The 23,107-nt window shown below is 42.5% G+C and overlaps 1 protein-coding gene across 1 annotated transcript in view; it reads left to right on the top strand.

The window, feature by feature from the left end:
- The window catches only part of RAD51B (RAD51 paralog B), a 617,352-nt gene that overhangs the window by 417,879 nt on the left and 176,366 nt on the right, over positions 1 to 23,107 (top strand). Inside the window, exon 10 of the mRNA XM_077820241.1 lies at positions 10,261 to 10,339. Coding sequence (XP_077676367.1) covers positions 10,261 to 10,339 — 79 coding nt within the window. The remainder of the gene's footprint in view (positions 1 to 10,260; positions 10,340 to 23,107) is intronic.

Genomic DNA, 23,107 nt, shown 5'->3' on the forward strand with positions numbered 1-23,107 from the left:
GTGCCTCCGTACTTCACAGTGCAGGGCTGTGCCTTAAAGTCACATTTGAGATCTTTGTAATTATAAGGACTAAGGACTTATCCACCTTCCGGTTCTATGATTAGTTCAGTATACCATGCTGTTTCATTCTTTATTCAGAGGTGCAGATCGTACCTTCAGGCAGAAAAAATGCAGGAAGAGATTCTGGGGCAAAAAAGCTCTGTGAGCATCCCTTCTTGTGATCCTCCCACATCATCCCATCTGGGGAGTGATGTTTGCTGCTTCTCTGCAGAAAAGGCTGGAGGGCCTTCTCCCCAAACTTGTACATTCTAGGGGATCTAATGGAGATTAGGACCACCTAGGCAAGGGCCCTGTGCCTCTGCACTGGGTTCTGGTCACCAGCTCCCTGACAGAGTGGCACCATTACAGTAATTTACCAAGGACTCCCTTTAGCTGTGGAAGCTTCCAGGACCCTCAGGGAGGCTACGTGGAAAAGATAACACAGTGGAGGTGTCACAGATCCTACCAAGTACCGCCTCCCTGAACATCCACTAGGTCTGCTGAGCGGAGAATCCAAGTATTTGTGCTCTAAGACTCACAGGGACTCTGGTGCTGGGTAAAGATCTGGCAGCACACCGTGCACTGTGCCTTCTCCTATCTTGGAAACAGTCCCACTCCCTCCTTAAACATGCTCCCTGGGTGGAAGAGAATGGGAAGTAGATGGCATACAGCTGTCTGTGCTGCCTCTATGCCATTCTAGGATTCCCCTCTCTCGGGGAATCCTTGGTTGCTCCTGTAAGACACCTTTCCGATTGCACTGGGGCAGCACAAAGCAGCTAGGGTTAAGAATTGAAGCTGTCATGATCCTGAGAAAAATATAGACCACCCCCAAAATAACAACTGCTGCTTTAATTGTTTCATTCCAGCCTCAGGATTTGCATTTCTAGAATGTATCAAGTCCCTACACATTGGCATTAAAGCGGTAGGTGAACCCCAACAAGGGACAGAAGATTCAAGCAGCAAGAAAGAAAAAAAATGGTGTCTGTTGAGTTATTTGGTGCAAAATCAACTTGGTTGTTTTCCTCACTCTTTTACTAGGCTCTGAAGCAGCTGAAAAAACATCTCTTCTAAAGCTACTCTAAGCGAAATTCTGGCATGAGAATTGTCTGTCCTAGACATTTGGCACAATCAGAGGAAAGATTTGTTTTGTTTAGCACTGGTTTTATTAGTACATGCATCTAATTGAACCTTCAAAGATAATCACTTCCCTGTTGAATGACGTTGCCAGTTCAATGGGTTTCCTTCTCAGTTCTCAGCTACGCTCTTCCAGGCAAATGTAGTTGTCAGTAATGCAGTGGGGAATTCATGGCTAACAAAACAGACTAATTTTTCTGAGGTCATTTCAGAAGAAATAACTGCAGTGGTGAGAGATAGACTCATTTTGGAAATCTACTACATTTGGTGGTTTATCCATGCATTTTAGACATACAACCTCCAAAATACATGTTGGAGTGGTCATAGCCATAGTTTTGTTATTAATTAAAAATCCTTTGTATATGTATGTGTGTGTGTCACTTGGGTATTCCCCCTTCCTTCCTGTTACCCCTCAGTCACTGACAACAAAAGATGAGATGGGGTAAATCCACCAGAAAAGAAAAAAAGAAAAAAGAGAAACTTTGTCCTTTTGATCAGGAGCAGAATTTCTTTCCAAGGAAATAAAAACAACTAAGAAAACGTAGCATAAAGGGGGAGGAGGGTGGGTAGGTTAAGGCAACCTGCGGGGAAGCCTAACATGAAGCTTTCTTTCCTTCGGCTGGAATGTGCTACAATAATATTTACCCCAGCTCTTTAGAAAGAAAAAAAAAGCAAGTGCTGTCAAAACCCTGTTATTCTATGACATCTACCGGGCCAGTGCATTAATACTGATGTGTTATTTAAGAAGACATGCAAAGGAATAAAATGCTATTGACAAAGTCAGTTTTTGGTTTCCAAGCTGTAATATTGTATAGCAAGTATTGACAGGTTTAGTTGACTGGAAGGCAAAAGGGACAAAAGACTAGAAGGGTCTGTTTTGTGAGGCATCAACTCTCAATGTAACTGATTTGTCTGGCCAAAATAATGCAAAACAGGAACTTGCATTAAAAGTTCCTTTAGCTTTTGCAGTGTTTGAGGGTATCTCACTTTCTGTAGCTATACAGGCCCAAATTTTTAAAGGAATTTAAGCATCGCTTGACTCAGTGTCGCAACACCCAACTGACTTACGAACTTAAATCTCATTTTCAGAAATGATTCAGGCACTTAGGAGTCTAAGTCCCATTGACTTTCAAGTTGAGCAACACACTATGAATGTGTGATTTCTAAAGCACACTAACATGTTGGTCCACATAAGCACCAGCAGGGTCTACATGGACCAATTAATGCTCAATGCATTAGTCTGTATTAGAAATCACACCTCTCTAATGCACATTGCCGCACCATGTAGGCAAGCCCTTAGACTCCTAAATCAGTTAGGCATTGCAGCGGGGAGCAGAGCAAGGCCTAAATACCTTTTAAAAAATTGGGCCTACAACTTTTTGGAACTCTTTTGGTGGGGTAGTTTCTATGAACATTTGTGGCAGGAATTTGGAAAAGCACATGGCCATTCTTAGGAATCTCTGTCATTCTTACTAATTTTGACGTCCTAGTATTTTCAAAGGAGTCTCTAGCATTATCTGGTTTTGGTTAATAAATTATTCAAATATTCTAGCTCCAGTGTTGCTATATGGCATTTTCTTTTATTACATTTTTCAACTTTTTTCCTGCCACGGTCAGAACTTTCTTTGAACAAATTTCACATTCTTCTCTGGTTTGGCCCTAAACCAGGATGTGAATACCACTGGGATCTCCATACTGCCATCTTGTTGAATACTTTTCATACACATTGAGATGCTAAAAGGTGGCTCTTGGAAACAATATCTGCTGTGTGGTATGGTGCATGTGGTATATCTAGGTGTCATCCACGGGTGTTTCCCAAAATCCTCTGGATACGTCCAAAACACTGAAGGGTTTAGTTCCACTCAGTCTGCTACTTACTTCTTTCATATTTGGGAGCTGAAAATGCTCTCCCTTTGTAGCTTTGTTCAGTTCCTTGGGATCTAGGCATATTTTTGGGGACTTGTTTTGTTTTTCTAATAGTGCTATTGAATTTATTGAGTCAGTTGCTTCACTGTTTCTTTTTTTGTTAAGCTGCCCTGAGCCATCTTAGCCAGCCACTGGAGGATAGTCCCACTGTAGAGGGATCCTACAGTGGAATAGAGTAGCAAGAGCACCTCCTACACCACCCCTTCCTTCCAGGCTACCAGCACAGCAAGTATGGTTAGGTAAAAGGGGGCAGAAGTAGATACCTCTGGACATCGTCAATCCCAATTGCTGTAATGGCTGCTTGGAGACTTTGGTAGCTGACATAAATTAGAGGAGCCTTCAGACTGTTCTAATTTATGCTATAGATTGGCCTGGTGCCCGGACAACTCCAGGATTGATGAATGCAAAAGTAGGCTTAAAACCATTTTTGCATCCATTCCGTCTGCAGCTGCAGCCGCAACTAGTGTTCCTTAACCACTACTGAGAATCTAGGCTTCAAGTGGTTTACCTTCTTTAGAATTCAATTTCTCAATGTGCCGGGGGGTGGGGGGAGGAGAATACTGGGGTTTCATCATGGTTTGAACAGAAATGAAGTATTATCCTTAAGGCAACTCATTTAATCAAATACTTCATCAAATTCTCCTAGTTTGTGATTTCATTAATATCTTTAGACTTCCATTGTGAAATCTTATTTCTTCACAAACTTTAGTCCCTTTTACAGGCTGAGGTTCCATAGCTACAATCAAAATAATCTCACAGACTCCAGACTTGTCCCAACTATTGGTGATTTAACTCCACTGTATTTTGATAATTTTACCTTTGGTAGCAGATTTATTCCTGATTTTCTTTGTTTTCTGGCAGCACTTGGGCTCTGGTATCAAGTTTGATTGTACTGACGTGTCCATTCAGTTCACTGTCCATTCACCATATTCCTTGATATTGTCATGGATTTATATAGCTCTGCAGTTACACCACTGACTTCTGCAATTCACTTCTTCCGCAAAGCTCACAAACGGTAACCTGTGTTAAAAAGAATGCTTTCACGAATTAAACAAAACTCCATTAAGACACCTTTTTTCTCTTGTTGTCATTAGGCCTCCCAGCATCTTGTACGTTGGGATTGTGCTATCTATCTTCTCTTATTTTATCTAATCTAACCATATCTATCTAGTTACTAGCCATAGTCATCAATGCAATATTTGAGCTCCTACATGGTATCTCTGTATCTTTGTAATCTCCTCAAGGCAGGAACCATATTTTCTTCTGTGGCTTATATAGCACCTATCACACCTTGTTAGTAAATAATAATCATTACAAGCCTGTCTAGAGTAAATCTGTGACACTGAAATGAAAAGTAACTGAAAAAAGATTTGACGGTTCTTGCCAAGTCAGGGCTTTGGCATGACTTTGTTTCCAACTTCTGCTATCATCCAACTCTACCATTTGCTTTCAAGAGTGACTATTGTATAATGAATAACCAGCTTACGTTTTTATGGGCCACTCCACCCACCTTAAAATGTATACTCTTGAGGTGAAACCTTGGCTGCAGTGAAGTCAATGGGAGTTTTGCCATTGACTGCTATGGGGACACGTTCTCATCCTTGGTGTATTGATTAAATAGATTAAGAAGTTTGTAAAAAGAAAAAGAGTACTTGTGGCACCTTAGAGACTAACAAATACAGACTAACACGGCTGCTACTCTGAAACCTAAGAAGTTTGTGTAGCTTAACTCATGTCATTGCCTTTGTATCCTTTTCAGAAATACTGTTGTGTAACTTCCTACACTGAAGTTTCTTCTCACTGAATCACCTCAATTAGTATTATATGTCACCAACCAACAGGACACTACACTTTCACCATGCCCAACAGGACACCAGTGCTTAAATAGTGCTGCGAGATGTCAGGACTGTAGACATGTACACCTACAGAGGATTAGAGGATTTGTGTAGTAGTTTTTCTCCATGAAACCAAACAAATGGCTGGGAAAAACCCTCCTTTATATAAGAGCGGGGTGCAAATGTCAGAGATGGATTTTGAACTCTCAGAGTTTGGGGCTGTTTGATTTTTTTTTTATTTTGTTTTAGCCTGTTATAAAGTTAGGCATCATATGCAGAATTTGGATTTCAATTCCGGTTCAGATTACAAAACCCCTCAAATTTGGGGTGGGAATGACTAAAGTTGGGGTAACATCTATAGTTAACATTACCTGGGCATTTCTAAGGCACATTTTCTCCATTAGATCTGTCTGCTCAAATGTTCCTGAACCTTTGTTGTACTGGAAACCTTATCTAGTTGGCCAAAACCCTTCAGCTGGCCACCTGAACATTCTACCTCCGGTGAGAGAAACCGGTGCTAGCTACAAGTATTCCTGAGCAAGGTGGTAATGAGAGCCATTTACCCATAAATTAACTTCTGGAAAATAGCAAGCTTCCCTCTTCCTCCTTTTACTCCATCATCCTGCAAATCCTTAATCACATGAGGGATATCAAGGAGGTTGCTGGTTTGGGTGGTCCCAGTCCATTGGGCCCTGTGTGTATGAGATGGGCTGGGAGGGTTGTACTCCCCACCTCCCTTCAGGGACATGGAATGCTGTGTACTACCTCAAACTCAGGGATAGTCCTGGGTGCTATTCTGTATTCCTGTCCTCTGTTCTCCTAATCTGGTGGTTGAATAGGTACATATATGCATATCAATCAGGAACACTTTGCAAAACTATGTTCATGTAAAATTTAAGATTTCATTTGAAAAAAATGAATATCTAGCCTTTCTGGTTGGAAAGATAACCTTTAAAATAAGACTGTGCAAAGCTGTCTTTCTGAATCTGCAGAAATGTAAAATTAAACAAAAGCTTTGCCTGGCATGAATTGCCCCCATTCTTCTGAATGGAATGTTAACTCTGAACCCAAATGATAATTTATGGCAAATTTTTCAAAGGAGACTTGTGGTGTACCTGTGAAAGTGTGCACGCATATGCAGATTTACACTTATTTATGCACATACCAAGACTGTGCATAAAACTATGGTAACTGAATGCACAAATGGTCATTTGGATGTCTATCCATTTGTGCATGCAATTAATGTGCATGCAAATATAGATTAGCAATTGTGCCCCCTATTTTGCACAGAGTACTGATAATTTGACCTTAAATGTCAAATTTCTAAACTATTTATCTGTAGATCTGTTTAACAGAAACATCCTGCAGTTCTGGGGGAGACTGTAGTAGAGCATCATTACTGTTTTTTTGTCTCAGTTTGACCCCAGATGAATAAGAATGAACACTGTTTTCAGACTATAGTAGTATGCAACAAGCATGGTAAGGACAAATATGGTGGCACCTTTTTTTTTTTATTATTTCTATGGCTTCTCTCCCTCCCCACATTCAATTGAGAAGAGCTGGAACATTGAAGTGAAAGATGGGGGGTGGGAAGTACAGGAAAGGAAATTCTGATACTGTCAGGATGAATCACAGACACGATCTCTAACACACTTCTTTCTCCAGCAGCTTGTTACAGTAAGAACAATAATTAATGTGCAGGAGGGGAAAGTGCTTGCTTTGCGGGGTGTTCCTGCATGGAGCAGGTCACAAAGGTTACATTGCATCCTGAGATGGCTTTGCTGACTTCTCATGGCTCAAGCAAAACATTGATGCTGGTGACTGACCCGATGTTCTTTGGCTGTACGTGCTGTATTTGTGTGTCCGCCTTTATTTCATACCTTACTAGTGAGGGTAAATTGCCAGGCCAACAAACATTACATATAAATTCTGAAGACCATAAGATTGAATCTAGTTTTGAAGTAGAGAAAATGTGGATCATCCTGGTTAGGTTTAAAGACCAGATGTCAGGAGGGTGTTTTTTTGCTGCCTTTATCAGAATAATATGAGACTGGGTCACAAGAAATCTGAATATGATCTGTGTGCTGACCTATAAGACAAATAGAGCATAGCTACTGTATAGATCTCCTTGGCTTTTACTGTGCCATGCAACACCGTGACCCTAAGAGCACCCCAGTGCCAGATGGCAAGGGACTCCCTGGTACAGAGCAGTGAGTTTCAGATGGTCTGACCAGCCCAGTGTACCCCAACTCACTGTTGTCATAATGTATATCTAAAATGGATCATGTAAGGTATCATATGCAAACTGGTGACACATTCGTGATTAATTTCATTGTGAAATGTATGTATTAACACTATGTGAGGAATTATGGATACTCACTAATATTATGCTTTAAAGTCTGTGACCAAACAAAGATGGAAACAGGTTTTCCCCCAGAGAGGAGGGAAGGCAGCTATCTATCTGTCTCCAGTGAAATTAAGGAAGGTGGGACCAGAAAAAATGGAAGCCCCATTTACATATACAAATCAGCAGAGGGGTGGGAAGTCCACAGGAAGATAAGAATAGTATGAGGTCATCCTGAGTCTGGGGACAATACAGTGAATACAAGAAGAAGCCATCTTGACATCCATCACAGGACAGACACAAGGAGCCAGAGCTCTTGCAAGCTGAGAAAGATGGGCCCTTCGTCCAAAGGGGTTGAAGTCCCTGGGAACTGAATATATGTGAGAAACCTGCTTAGGCAAAGATCTTTCACCTAGGAAGACCAGGGAAATCAGCACCTTGTACTTATGAAGGTCCTGACTCAGAGAAAGTCGGCCACGATTGGATGTAAAAAGATTAGCGAGAAATCTACCTTGAACCAAGGCTGTAGTTTGTTGAGTCTTCACCACTAGAAAACATATTTTATTTTTATGTGCTTGTAACCATTTTGTCTGTATTCTTTGCACTTGATCTCACTGAAAACCTATCTCTTTTTGTTAAGTAAACCATTTTACTTTTAATCTAAACCAACCCAGTGCTGTGTTTGAACTGAAGTGATTGTTAACTCCACTTAAAGTAATAAGCTGTGCTTATATCTCTTTAGAGGAGCAATGACCTTTATTTGCTTCTCTGGGTATTCCAGGAGAGGGCTGAGCCACTTCAGGGCAGATGATTTTGGGAGAATTCGGGACTGGGGGTGTGTTGGGGTCACCCTAAAAGTAGTAACCAAAGACTGGTGGAGACAAGAGTGGGGCTATTGTGTTGTAGGCAGGCTGCTGGGGTCAGAGCATTGAACCAGGGTTGCTCAACACACAGACACTTGGTGCGTACTTGTATGCTAGCTGGCAGCATCCAGACATGAAGCTACATCTGCAGAGCATTTTAAGATATTTGGGATTACAGGACAAGTGGTGATACCACCTCTAACTGGTCTTAATCACACTCCAAATTGTGACAAACACTTGTTGGAAGGTTAAGTGTCGTAAGATTCTTCAGCTGCACAATCCACCTCTTGCTGCCGAGTTGTGCTCCAGAATATAAGCCTTCATTGCTGATATTGTTAAACTCCTAGCCCTTGCATTTGTGAAGAAACTTTCCAAACACATATGAGTGTAAAATGATGCAGTCTTGTCTGCCCAAGTTTGCAGTCAAATCTTAAATAAGAGTTCTGAGTGGGGTGAACTTCCCTCATTACCCATGGAATGTTGTCTTTGAAATATGGTGGCATAAAAATGGTTAAATATTTTCCTTCTGATCATTTTAGCAAAAACATCCAGCTAAATTGCTTGTCCAGCAATCCCCAACTTAGTTAACTTAAAGTTAAATCCATGCTTGTATGTTTTGCTGAATTGGGTCCTGACTTTCAGAAGTATTCAGCACTCGCAACTCCAGTTGAAATCAGTGGGAGCTGTATCTCTTTGCATCAAGCCATTATTGTATGAACTGTAATAAACATGCAGATTTCAAGGGATAACTCTGCACCTGGCTGTGTTATTTAACAGGCATTGAGAAATGACAGAGCTTTTTGCACATCCTGGAGCAGAGGGAGATGTGGGGTTTTATAAGACACATGGCTTCAGGACTTTAATCCCTAAGAAGAATGGCCCTAAAACATGCTGCTAGGAGGGCCTTATAGTTGTTGCTAAAAGGAATTTATACATAAAGAAATAGACAAAGCAGTCAGACCCGGTATAATAGACACATGGGCATGACATCACTGCATTTAAAGCATGTGCTTTGGATCAGCAGCCTACTTAAATGGAGCCCTTTGAGTTGTGAGGCTGGGAACACTGCTCTGAAAACCAAAGGCTGGTAACCTGATTTCCAGTTTCTTTCCTTTCTTGGGAGGAAGAAAAGCAGTGAGCATTCAAGTGTTTACCAACAACTGTCAGTGTCACCTTCTCCTGCAGTGTCCATGCAGGAATCATTGGTTCAGGATTTGGGCTGATTACCCTTCATGCAGTGCTTGGCACGTTTCAGAGAGGTGATAGAGATCTCTCTTTTTTCAGCGTATGTTGTAAGTCAGTGATCCTCAACCTGTGGTACAAAAAGCCAGTGATACATCAGGCTTTGGTGACTGGTTCATTAAGCTACAAGTCTCTACCTTAATGATAAGCCTGTCTCTTGTGTATCAGAGCTATGGCACAGCCCATCTCCTCTTCAGTGGTGTGTGGTCAAACCTGTAATGGAGCTAAGGCAGCTCTAAGACTGGGCTTTGGAGCATCCTAGACCTGATTGCAGATTAGAGCTCACACAGTCGAATACTAGGCTAAATTCAAGTGCCCTGCTGTCAGGGAACACACAGCAGAGCAGCACAGCCTTAAAGGTGAGTGCCACTGGGATGGAATAGAGAGTGGCCAGGATGTGCATCTCTGGAGCTGTCAGTGGAGATTAAAGCAGTTCTTACTCAGAAAACCCTCCAGGAAAGTCAGGCACTGGTGGTGCCACCAGCCTTCACTCAGCTGAAGCCCTCTGGGTACAACTGACTGCACCAGCAAGAGAGTTCATGATATTTGACCAGGGTTAATAAACACTTGTGAGAAGTAGAGAAATGGGGGGAGAGTGTGCAGTTTCCATGAACTGCACACTTCCATGAAGTTCTTGCAAGACCCATGAATCCTTTTAAAATGCCAGCATGATCTGTACTTGTTTTTCATAAGAATCTCGGATACTTTAGAACTGAAGAGACGTAATCAATGGCCATTTTATAGTCCCTCTGCAGCATAATGTACCTTGTGCTTTAACTCATGGTACTAGTTTCAGAAAAGTAAATCTACAAAGATTAATCCACAAACTTGAGTTGTAATCAATACATTTTAGGGATTTCTTGTTGTTGTTCTGCAGGTCCTGGTTGCTAAATCTCCCGTTGCTCCATTCTCAGCTTTCTTCTACACCATTGAAAATTCTGGTCTGGTTCTTCAAGGTAAGATCACAAATTGTTTTACCAATGGGTGTTTTAAGTAGGCTGAAGGCAGGAAACACTGTGATTGTTTAAAATAGTGCCTTGATAACTAATTAAAATAATGTATTAGAGCAAGCTGGCTGACAAACACACTCCCACTGCTCCTTTCGTTGTACTGTCTTGAATTATACTGTATTGGGTTGCTGCGTATTTCCATATATCTGAGAGCAAATGAGCCGTGAAGCAATTAATCAAGTCTCCCAGTTTTCATTCAAGGTAAAACCAAATTATTCTGGTAGCATCTCTCCAGTAGGTATACTTCTCCTGGAGAAACATACATGTCTTGAAATATGATAAAAATATGCAATATTATATTGTCCCCTCGTAGCCATTAGACTGAGACCAATAAAAACACAGGAAATCATTATCACTCTCCTTTCTTATACATGTCTTGTTGTGATTACCTTAAGGTGAAGACCATCTGGCCATAAATACACCTATGATTCTGTATAATAGTGAGTGGTCTACTCATTTGTTGATATGTTGAAAAAAGTGGACTCACCGTACTGAATCCATGTTTTGGTGAACTGGTCTTGGTTGATTTCCACCCATTTTCCTAATTGGTCCAAGTTACCAGAATAAATTCTTAAGGTAGACCTATCGGTGCCTGCCCCTCCCATTCGGATGTATGCAATCTGACCTGCTATGGAGCAGATATTGTTTAAAAACCTCAGTCTCACAATTCCTCAGTCTTCAGTGGCTGGGAAATCACTGGTCTAGCTGATCCTATGAAACAGTGTAAGCCTTGTATTTAACTACATACCAAAAAGCCATACTCCCAGACTCAATGGTGTGTTTATCTATGACTGGATTTTGCTAGGATAGGCTTGGATCTGTGGCAACTTAAATTGTAAGCTCTTTGGAGAAGGGGCTATCTTTTTGTTTGGTCTTTTTACAGAACCTCGCACTGTGTTTTCCTGGTCCATGACTGGGGCTTGTAGGTTCTACTTATGTTAATACAAATAATAATAGCAATTTACAATGGTCAGAGAAAAAGGGTACTCAGATGATTTTCAATGCAATGTATCCATTTTTGTTTGTTTGACTCAGTTGTGTGCTTGTTTGTGGGGTCCACTAGTTGCTCTCTAAACAGTTGGACACTATATCCAATGCATTCTTACTGATGTTGAAAGCTTAATCTGCCTCATTTGGTATCAGTAACGTAAACAGGCTACAGAAGTCAGGAACAATTTTCTTTACTTTAAGTGGAATAGGCTAGTAGGGGTGGGTATGGATATTTTTAGACCCAGCCCAGAGTAAAAGAAAGGGCTATTTTATGTCTGTCCCAAACATCTTCATAGTTCTGGAGGATCATTCTAACCATAATTAGCAAAGTGGACCCATCTCCTGATGTATCTATCCCCAGACACTAACACTGAAAATCATTCCTTCCCAAAGGTCTCTTCTGTCAGAACATGGAAGTGTTTGTCTGATGAATATTTTTGTTTGTTTGAGTCCACTTTCTTCAACCAGGAGTACAGGTTCCCCATTGATTGGATTCTGCCCTTTCAGAGGAACAAATTGGCTTGGTCATTTACCATGATCGTGGAGTAGGAGCCTCTTATAGCTGGCTTTTAGACTGCATTGTTGCAGGGAGATGGTAGTTGCTTTTTGCACTTTATTGTTTGTCTCCAGGTATACAATGTTAAATCACTTTTTTTTTTAAAGGAGGATAAAAGATAAACCCAGATTAATCTAAACAAATCCTTTGTCATACATTCTTTACACATCTCAAAAACAGTTTGAAACTCATATTTATTTTATCCACATATTAGATTTTGACCAGGCAGTTATAATTTCAGATCCTTGTTTGTTTGTTTGTTATTTTCCCTTTCTTATTGCTGTGGAAAGTTGACTTTAATTAAAGATAGGGAGGAAAACAAGGTCCTGTTTTCCCTAGTAATTTGCCACAGTCTATTCCATTTAGTAGTTAACCTCCTAACCAGAGACCAGACTCCAGTGTCTGAACCTTAGATGTCACAGGACTCAATCTGAGTCTGTGCTTTTATGTAATCCACCTCTGTTCTTCTCGGTTCTTTTTAATGAGTTCAGTGTTATTGAGAAATGGTGTCTAAGCAGTAAGGCCCTGTTTACACTTACTTACACTTGTGACCACTTTCTCAGATGAGTAGAGTCTCATTTACTTGAATGGGGTTACTCCTGTGAGTGAGTGTTCTACATTCAGCCCCCAAATTACTATTATTATTGTTGTTGTTTCGTTTATTCTGTTCTGAGCACCAAAAATGGGCTTGTTACTGCTCAAAACACAGAGGAAGGAGTGTAACAAAACATTTGGAAATGCTGAGTGTCAGATAGGAGGATACCTAACCTGCTAGCCAAGAGGTAACTGGGTATCTAGTACAAGGGGAGACCAGGTTTCTGCCTGAAAAGTGCCTGGAAACTATGGGAGAGGTAGAACCTGTGCTTCTTTCTGAAGAGAGGCTAGATGCTGAGTAATGGGTGACAGGCAGCTAGCTGAGGCATGTCTGGTGAGAGATGGTACCTGTGCTGCTGGCTGAAAGGCAACTTACTGCTAACAAATGGAATCTATCCCATAGGCTGATAGCAGAGGCAGCTTTTCCATTTAGTCTTTGTTGTGCACGGCAGTCGGTGTCAGGAAGGGGAGCACATTCAGGGCGTCTGACAAGAGAACAAGGGGATGAGTGTGGGAACTGGTGAGAAACAGCAGCTGTCTGAAATGAAATGCCCAGGATTCTTTCCTCTAACTGTGGGGGTCCCATCATTAGTCTATTAACCAGGAGGCCATAAACAAATTGACATTGAAAATGTACCTGGAAACTCCTTGATTATAAAGGAGGAGGGGGGAATAAAAGACAAAGTGAAAGTTTGATTTAACAGCTCCACAAGCAATTCCCATTGCCGCCTCTGAGGGATTAGGATATGTGAAACCGGCTAAAAGCAGGAGGAGCTTTTCCCCGCTTTGTTCCATGGACCAGAGGATAATAAATAGCAGGAGAGGCGGTGCAGCTAGTTAGGGATTTCACAGGCTGCTATTTGATGCAGTTTAAGGATCTCTTCTGCTATTGTTGCAATTAAAATGGAAAGCGGAACTGTTCTCCATTTGCAAAAGTCTCCAGCGTCCTTAGGAAAAGAGGGCTGAGAGCAAATGGCTATTAACATGGTAATGCTGCCCATTCGGAGGAGTGCATCAAAATCCTCTTTGTTGATGTAAATTGCTGCTCTGTTTGCCCGGTCTCTTTGGATCTCATGGCCTCAGTATAAGCACAGAAAATTGTTCAGAGAGACTCTAATGAAGGAAAAACCACACCTCTTATATCATTTGAGAAGAGCTCCAAGCTGCCCAAGGTCACTGCAGAGAGAAACTTCGCTGCCTTTGTAAACTTGAAGCATTCAGGGTTGAAAAGAATCCAGTTATTCTCTCCTTTTATTCCTGTTTTCAATCTAAAGAAATGCAACTTGACAATTGGAAAACAAGGATGACTAGTCAGAGGTTTAACCAAGGAAGCCAGTCTTCAGCCATCCTCATCCTCAACTTAAAATATGGTGTCTAGGTGTGGATGTGTGTTTGCATTGTGGGGGCGGGGGACTCAGAAAAACCCTATTAGTTTTATGATATAATGTAATGTAGATCCCTCATGAGTCTGAACTTTGGACTCCAAAATCCAGTCCTAGCTGCAGATCAAACAGCCTTTACTTAAATAATCAGACAAACCAAAAACCTGGATCTGAACATCCCAAAAATGTTCAAGTTTTTGAAATCTGGATCCAAATTGTATTGCTTGCGTCCCTCTACCACCTCTCCACCCCCACCCCGCCCAAATGCAACATAAAATTGCAGTTAAAGTGAGGAAAGTGACTCACTTAAAAAGAAAAATAACAATAATAATAATGACACAAGATTCCTTATTTATATGTATTCCCTTCCAATGATTTCAGATCTACTAGACTAAGTATGTAAGTCAAAAGATTATTTTTCTAACCATTAGTGGGATAAACTCCTCCTGGCATCAGAAAATTGAGTTCTTTCAGAGTGACACGCCAGTTCTGGTAACTATTGCAGTCAGTGATTACCTGACAATTCTGTTTCTGATGCCTGAGTCAGAATAGACTCCAGCTCGCTCTCCCATAGTTGTGAGGTTTCAATGGCGCTAAATGGAACAAACATTTGTTTATGTCTGTAAAGTTGGTAGATGTGACTCAGCCACATGTACACAACCAGGAAGAAGATAAGTTGAATCAGAGGATGTCAGTTTTAGGTTGTATACTGTATACATCTCTGACTATAATTATTTGAGAACAACATTCTGAGAGATATGTTGGACTCTCTATTATGGTAGCGTTAGTACAGATTCTGCTGCCTGTGAAATTGTCTCTCTCCTCCCACCCCAACCAAGTATCCTCTCTGTTAGTGAGAGGACAGTACTTAAAAGAATGACTGGGCAGAACGATGGCCATTTGCACAAACACCTTCTTTCTCCATCCCCAAAGGATAAACCTACTGTGATTTTTCACTGAATCCTAGTACCAGGTGATTTACCCCAGTGCTTAGTGAAATAATTCACTCTTTATAAGAGGTACCGAAACACAAAGCAATAATATTTATGCGTGAAATGGGAGTTGGTATGAGAAATTACTTCTTTGGGGTTTTTTAGATTCATAGAGTTTAAGGCCAGAAGGGACCATTAGATCATCTAGTCTGACTCCTGTATAAAACAAGCCATAGAATTTCACTCAGTAACCCCCATATTGAGCCCAATAACTTGTGCTTGGCTAAAGCATCTCTTCTAGAAAAGCATCTAGTCTTGATTTGAAGACATCAAGAAATGGAGAATCCACCACTTCCCTGGGCCATGTATTCCAATAGTGAATCACACTCACGGTTAAACACTTGTGTTTTATTTCTCATTTGAATTTGTCTGGCTTCAGCTTCCAGCCATTGGCTGTGCCTTTGTCCACTAGATTAAAAAGCCATTTAGAGTTACTGCAGAGTTGCTCAGGTGTACATGAGATCACTGAGTCTATGTTTTATTCTTTAATTTTAAAAAGCTGTAATTTTACTGCGATTGGGGGTCAACACTCTCCCCCTCGTGCAGACTGATTCCCCTCACTCCCTGATACTGAATACACTGATAAGGTTCCCTGTACTGCCATGTGACAGGTTTTGACTTCTGGGACCACAGGAGTGCGGAGCATTGTAGAAGTGATGATTGATTCTTGAGGGGATTGTAACATCTTGACTTCCCCCTCCACCCCACTTGCCCATCCTTTTAGCAGGTGTTGTGGAACGTTAAGTATGTTGTGTGTCACGAGTTACTGGGACAGGTGACTTGTGGCTTGTAGAGATAAGGGATGTGTGATTCTCTTGGGAGGGAGAATTTAGGGTACAGGTTGAACAGATCGGAGGGAGTGCAGGGTGGCAGTTTTCCACAGGTGGAACAATGATTGACACCGATAAATAAAATAAAGGGGATATGCAAAGTATGGAAATATTGGGCATCAGAAAGAAATGTGGAGGAGCCTACAAGCAAGGAACTAGATTCTGATTGCATTTCAGAGCCATTGTTTTTCCTACAGCAATGCCTCCAGCTTTTGCATCTGGGGAATCAAGTGTTAGCACTGAAAACAGTTTTCATCTTCCTCCACTACTCAGCTCCCTAAAGAACTCACCAGAAGGCAGAGGTGAAAGTAAGCCAGTACACCTCGGTATGGCGTACCGGCAAGAGCCAGTGCACCGTACTGGTGTAGCCCGGCTTCCCCAGGGGGCAGTTTAAAGGGCCTGGGGCTTTCAGCCATGGCTGGAGCCCCAGGCCCTTTAAATTGCCTCCAGAGCCCCGCGGCTGGAGCCCTGGGATAGCGGCTGCGGGGCTCCGGCAGCTATTTAAAGGACCTGGGGCTCCCCTGCTTCTACCACCCCAGCCCTTTAAATAGCTGCCGGAGCCCCACCGCCGCTGCTCCAGGGGCTATTTAAAGGACCGGGGCAGTAGAAGCAGGGGAGCCGCAGGCCCTTTAAATAGCCCCCAGAGCCCTGAGGTAGTGGGGGCTCCAGGGGCTATTTAAAGGGCCAGGGCTCCAGCTGCCTCTGCCACCCCGGTCCTCTAAATAGCCTCTGGAGCCCCGCCACTTTCCCAGGGCCCCAGCGGCTAATTAAAGGACCGGGGCAGTAGAAGCAGGGGAGCCCCGTGCTGCTGCTGCTACCCCGGTGGGGGAGGGGCGAAAGGAGGAGGAGAAGGTGGGGGCACTTACCTTACAGGGTGGGCTGGGGCTGGTTCTGACCCCCTCAGCCCCGCCCCTTCCACCCTAGGCCCCACCCTTCCGAGGGCCAGAGCTGGCCCCAACATACCGGTAAGTCACTCGACTTACTTTCACCCCTGCCAGAAGGCCACCCACTCAGCCATGGCATTCTGTGGCACATAGGTCACACCAGGATGCCTGTTCATCTCGGCATGCTGTGAGAGACTGATTGAAATAGCAGGGAAAGTTGTAAGGGAGAAGGTACGTTAACAGAGCTGTTGTGGGGACTTCAGGACTGGCCTAACTGGGCTGTTGCAAGTCAGGACTGAGATGTTTGGCAGTACCAGAAGCTTGTACAGCCCCTGTCTACACGCTAGCCAGTACTCTTTTTCATTACTGCCAAATACTCGTACTTTATTCTTAAGTATCTAGAGATACTTCATGGTGAAGAATCCCAGAGGCTTCTGGAGAAAAGGGAATAAAGAAACTGAAATTATGGCTTGGATTTAAAATGTAATGCTTCACTGGCTGGGGAATCATTAATGAACATTCACTAAAAGCACATTTTAAAATGTCTTGGAAATGTGTCCTCAGTGACAGACAGAATATGTCTGTGTCTGTTTATCAGTGTTCTTAAATGTGGGGTTTTTTTTAGTTCATACATGTAAAGCTATATCTAGGAAAGGTGCTTTTGTATTGGTCTAATAGAGTAGACTCTAGTAGAGTGTATGAGTTCCTCTCTTTGTCATTCAGCGCATGGTGCAAAATAAGATGCTTTTTTAAAAGGAAACTTTTCATTAATGTTACCAGACTTTCCTTGTGCTTCTCCTGTCCTTTCTCAGTGATGACCACCTTACTGTCTTCTCAGATACAAAATGTCTATGAGCACCTCTAGACTTCTTCCTTAGAATTCTAACCTTTCCCCTTGGAACTATGTTATAGGGGCCATCCATTATTTCCCATAACATTTTCTAAATATAGAGCTAGTAACTTGCAAGACCCTTTTGAATCAGTCAGCAGAGCCCATGAAAACTTGGATTAGGTATAAGTAGTGGAGCAGAATTCCTGGAGAATAGCTTTAAGAGGACAGTATGCGTATTAAACAGAGGGATATATCAGGCTTGTGTCTCCATTCCATTTTTTGTTCTGTTTTGTATTTTTAATGTGTAGGTGGATGAAGTGCTCATAAAGTGAGGGACTGACTGCTGTCAACTCCAAACCTGTCCTGGAGTACTCACTCTTAATCCAATCATGCAGCCCCACATTGTTCTGACAATGGACTTCATTCCTGATCTTCAGCATCCCAGGTTTATCCCAGTCCTGACCCTCCCATTTATCTTTGCTAATATACCTATGTCCTATGCTTCAGTGCACCACTTGCTGTGCCAGGCCTCCGAGGGCTCCACACAATCCTACCAGTGATCTCAATCCTGACCTTCAGCAGCCCATATTTATACCAGTACTGCCCTCCCGCTCTCACAGCTCTGCCAATGCACATCAGTCCCAGCCTACAGCATCTTCTGCTTACTCCAGTCCTAGGACCTCAGATACTACTTCAGTCTGAACTTCAGTCTGACTCTGCAGCAAACTAAAAAAAATGTCAAATGATTTGGAACTGTCAACTTTTGCCGCAACCTTTGTATCGTGTGTTCTTTATCAGGTATGTGTCAGTGTGGCTTATGCTGTAGGTGCACATGTGCCTCATGTATGCAAGACTAGAATTTTTTTTGAATAACAGTATCCATGCCACCCTCCTTCATAGAATCATAGAATCTCAGGGTTGGAAGGGACCTCAGGAGGTCATCTAGTCCAACGCCCTGCTCAAAGCAGGACCTAATCCCCAACCAAATCATCCCAGCCAGGGCTTTGTCAAGCCTGACCTTAAAAACCTCTAAGGAAGGAGATTTCACCACCTCCCTCGGTAACCCATTCCAGTGCTTCACCACCCTCCTAGTGAAAAAGTTTTTCCTAATATCCAATCTAAACCTCCCCCATTGCAACTTGAGACCATTACTCCTTGTTCTATCATCTGGTACTACTGAGAACAGTCTAGATCCATCCTCTTTGGAACCCCCTTTCAGGTAGTTGAAAGCAACTATCAAATCCCCCCTCATTCTTCTCTTCTGCAGACTAAATAATCCCAGTTCCCTCAGCCTCTCCTCATAAATCATGTGCTCCAGCCCCCTAATCACTTCTGTTGCCCTCCGCTGCCCTCCTTCCCTGTCTCCTCTTCCAGCACCCTTCGCACAAGAGTCTGTTGCAAACAGAAGTGGCCTTCTTGCTTTGTCTAGGAGCTATAGGAGAGGTTCCATCAGAGTTCAGGGGAAGAGGTGTCTATTCTCAGCATTTCCTCATTCCAAAGAAGAAAGAGGGTCTTTGTCCTATCCTACACCTGAGGAGACTCAACAAATACATATACCATCTCTGGTTCAGAATGGTAACAGTTCCCTCCATCCTTCCATGTCTCCAAACTCAAGACTGGTTCACAGCTCTTGACTTATGCATACTTCCATATAGCCATGTACATGACCCATAAGAAATCCCTGTGATTCACAGTGGAGCCCAAATATTGCCACAATAGGATTCTGCTCTTTGGGTGCTCCATGGCACAGAGAGTATTCAGAAAATGCCAAGCCATAGTGGCATTGCAGTTAAGGAGGCAGGGAATCCCATGTCTAGTTGTACCTGGAAGACTGACTGATCAGGGGCAGGTCCCAAAAGGAGACTGCAACAGCTTTGGAATAGGTCCTTTCCCTGTTCCCTCAACTTGAATCCCTTCTGAATTACATATAACCATCCCTTACACCCTCTCATAGATAAAGTTCATAGGCGCTATGATTGACTCAAAATCCACCAGAGCCTGTCTGTCACAGGACAGATTCTGATCTCAATGGCAAACAGACTAAAACCAAATTCAATGAATTCATGCATATGTATCTGGGACTTTTAGGCCACATGTCAGCATGTACATACATGGCACTGCTTACCAGACTTCACCATCAGCCCTCACAATTATATATATGCTCTGTCCAGACACCGTATGAACAAGAGGATCACTGTCCCACTTCAAATCCTGCAAAAGCGTGCTTGGCAGCTACATACAGTAAATGGAAAAGTGTTCCCATTCCTTACCTCCTTCCCAACTATGACATTTATCACAGATGCTTCAGGGACAGGCTGGGGTGCCCACCTCAGCCATCTGCAGATGCAAGGGACATGCGCAGGCCTACTTAAACTACATATGAACATCCTGGAACTGAGATCCATCACAGTGTTTCTGCCTGTTCTGTGGAACTCCTTGTTGCAGATCTTGAGGGAGAACACATCTGCAGTGTACTACATAAACAAGCAAGGAGATGTTTGATCATCCAATCTGCCCCAAGAAACCATCAGGCCCTGGATGTGGCATTATAAACATGGGATAAGTCAACAGGCTCTGCACCTCCAGGGCCAGCAACAACCTAGTAGACTTCTTGAGCAAGCATACAGTGACCAACCACAAGTGGTTGCTGCAGAAGCCTGGAGATGATATTCCCTCGGTGGAGGACTACCATACTGGACTGATTTGCAATAGAGACAATACCAAATGCCTGAACTTCTGCCTCAGGGGGGCCTGAGCCCGGGCTTATTATCAGATGCCTTTCTCTGCCTGTGGTCTCAAAGACTCCTATATGCCTTCCCGCCAATTCCCCTGATTCCCAGGATAGTATCCAAGATCAGACAGTAAAAGGCTATGGTCTTCTTTTAGCCTCTTACTAGGCAAGGCAGTTTTGGTTGACAGACCTGCTGAAGGTGTCCCAGCAACCTCCCATACATCTCCCGACTTGTCTAGATGTAATATCTCAGAACCAAGTTCAAGAGGGCAGTACTGCAATTATTGCTTGACTGATACAGTTGAAGCTCCTCATTCCTACCATGCAGTGAGGATACTGCTTGCCTGTCACCTACAGTGGGATCCACACTGACACATAGGAAAAGAAGAGAGAGAGCGAGAGCGGTTACTTATCCTACAGTGACAATAGTTCAAGATGTTGTTGTCAGTGTTGATCCCATGACCCGCCCTCCATCTCTGCCTTGTGTGTCCTTGCATGGCAGTATGAGGAGACACAGGGCACAATAGACACTGCTGTTCAAAGCAACTTTTGGTCTCATCCACATGAGGCATACTGTGCACCTACAGTGGGATATACACTGACTACAACATATCAAAGAACTAGTTACTGCAGAGCAAATAACCATTCTCTATGGTTACTGTTGCTCTTGACCTTCTCTTCTGTTATTTGTTCCACTCACTACTGCATCTTGCGTCAGCTTAGACTATAAAAGGGACATTGTCTTTCTGGTGGTATTATTTGTCAGATCCTGTCATCTTTAGTTTTCCATATACTGGCCTTGGAGTGGCAGAAAAAAAATATTGTTCAATTTTTTAACACTAGAAAGTGACTCAATATATTCTAGTTTTAACATCTAGTATTGGGACCTCCCTTTTGCTCTCTTGGTCCTCTGGATCCTAGATTGGAAGACCTTCAGGACATGCTGTAAAGTCTATCTGTATTCCCAGGCTTTGGGGCGGCGAGAGTGTTGAGTGTGGGCTTGGAATAGATGGTTGGAGTGAGCTTTCAGCTGGCATTATGGTCATTTGTAATTTTTTGTTTAGTTATTCTAAATTTCTCTCCATATGCTAAAAGATTATTGATTAGTGAGGGAGAAAGAGCGTCCTGAAAGAAAGAGAAGCATTATCTGCACCATACTGTGTGAGTTTGAACGAGACACAATAGTTTACTGCATCAAAAGATTTTATTCAATTGAAGAACAGTTACTATTTAGTGACCTTTGTCCAGAGCAGAGTGGACATGATCTACAAAATGAAGCAGAATTGTACTTGTTGACTGGAGGGGATGGAAGACAGATTAATGGGAATTAAGGTGTTTGTTGCTATTGAGCTGGTAACAGATTTGTGCATGGTTCAGTCAGTGATTTCAGACACAAGTGGGTAGATGAAGATGGATCTAACACTGTTAGGGTCTCTGTGGAGTGGAATGAGTTTTGCTACATTCACCATTGGACACTGAGAACTTGATGATGTTTGTGAAAGATCTGCAGTATCAGGACCAGAAAGCATTAACAATTGTTAGTCTAAAATATCAAAGGCTCTTGAGGAGCAGAGGGATCTAACTGTTTTCATTACAGAGGTATAACTAACTACAAATGGCAATGAGAGGATGAGGAGGAGCCACCTCTTTGAATTTTGAAGAAAGACTGGTGACATTTTGGACTTGATGAGTTTAGATCAAATAGAAATAAGAAAAACCGTCAATACAAGGTAGTAAAATATTTCCCTTTAAAAAGAGAAAACCTTTATAGTGGTACACTAGTTAGGTGATAGGCTTGTTTCGACTCTGACTGCACTTTTGGCTAGTAATATAACTTTCGGCAACTTGAGGGAACATATTAAGTAGTTTTAGCCCCAATCCAGCAAACTACTTAAGCATGTGCTTAACTTTAAGCATGTAAGCAATCCCACTGAAGCTCCTGGAACTACTCGTGTACCGAAAGTTAAACATATCCTTAAGTGCTGTGCTCAGTCATGGCCAATGTCCCAACATTTAGATTTTTTAAAGTCTTACAAAATTTAATGTGAAAGATCCTAATACGTTTTAATGGTTCTTACTACCTTCAGTGAAAAAAACATTCATGTGTATGTTTATTTAATATAAACTTTCAGCTGCAGTTCTGGAAACGACTCAGGCTTGAATACTGAAAATGAACCGAAGTAGGAAGTCCTGCTGTTCACCATGGGTAGAGCCTCCTGCACCAACACTGTCCCTGGTGACCCTTCTTTAAGAGGGATCATGCAGTGTAGAGAATGACCAGGCTTTGGGGCCAGGGGAAAAGAATGGATTCCCCCCTCTCACCCCCGCCGACACACACACATACTTCTCCCTTTCTTCATGCACAGATCCTCCATTTCAAATCTATTGAGCTACCTCGCAAGATCCAGGCCAGGAGGACAGCTAACCTGGATGTAGCCAACCTTTCCTAATGTATGACAAGGGCAGATCTTTGTAGAGGAAGCATGATCTGACCTTAAGTTTCTAGGTTATTTTGATTCTGTTTCTCTACTGGCCCCACTCAGCTCTATAGACTCTTCAGTACTTGCATGTCATAAAACTGAAGACCAAATCCGTTCTCATTTACAACATTGTAACATTGAACTAAATGTGATTACTCCTGGTTTACAATGATGAAAATGACAGCAGAGTTTGGTCTTAATTTTGCAAATTCCTTCACTCCCCCGCCTTCCGCCCAAATACAAGACATGATTCACATGCCCTGCAAACGTTCCAGAACAAAAGTATTCTCACAACCTCAGATTAGAGAGAAACTTTCCCTTATTATTCTATTGGTAATGAATTCCTGATCCAAGTAAGCTGTTTCCATGTGTTTTCAGTAAAAAGCTGAAGCAAATGCTGCCATAGTATACTTCCAAGAGGCTTTGGACATAACGGATGAAGT

The sequence above is a fragment of the Eretmochelys imbricata genome, chromosome 6 (genome assembly GCF_965152235.1).
Source record: "Eretmochelys imbricata isolate rEreImb1 chromosome 6, rEreImb1.hap1, whole genome shotgun sequence".
Taxonomy (NCBI): domain Eukaryota; kingdom Metazoa; phylum Chordata; order Testudines; family Cheloniidae; genus Eretmochelys; species Eretmochelys imbricata.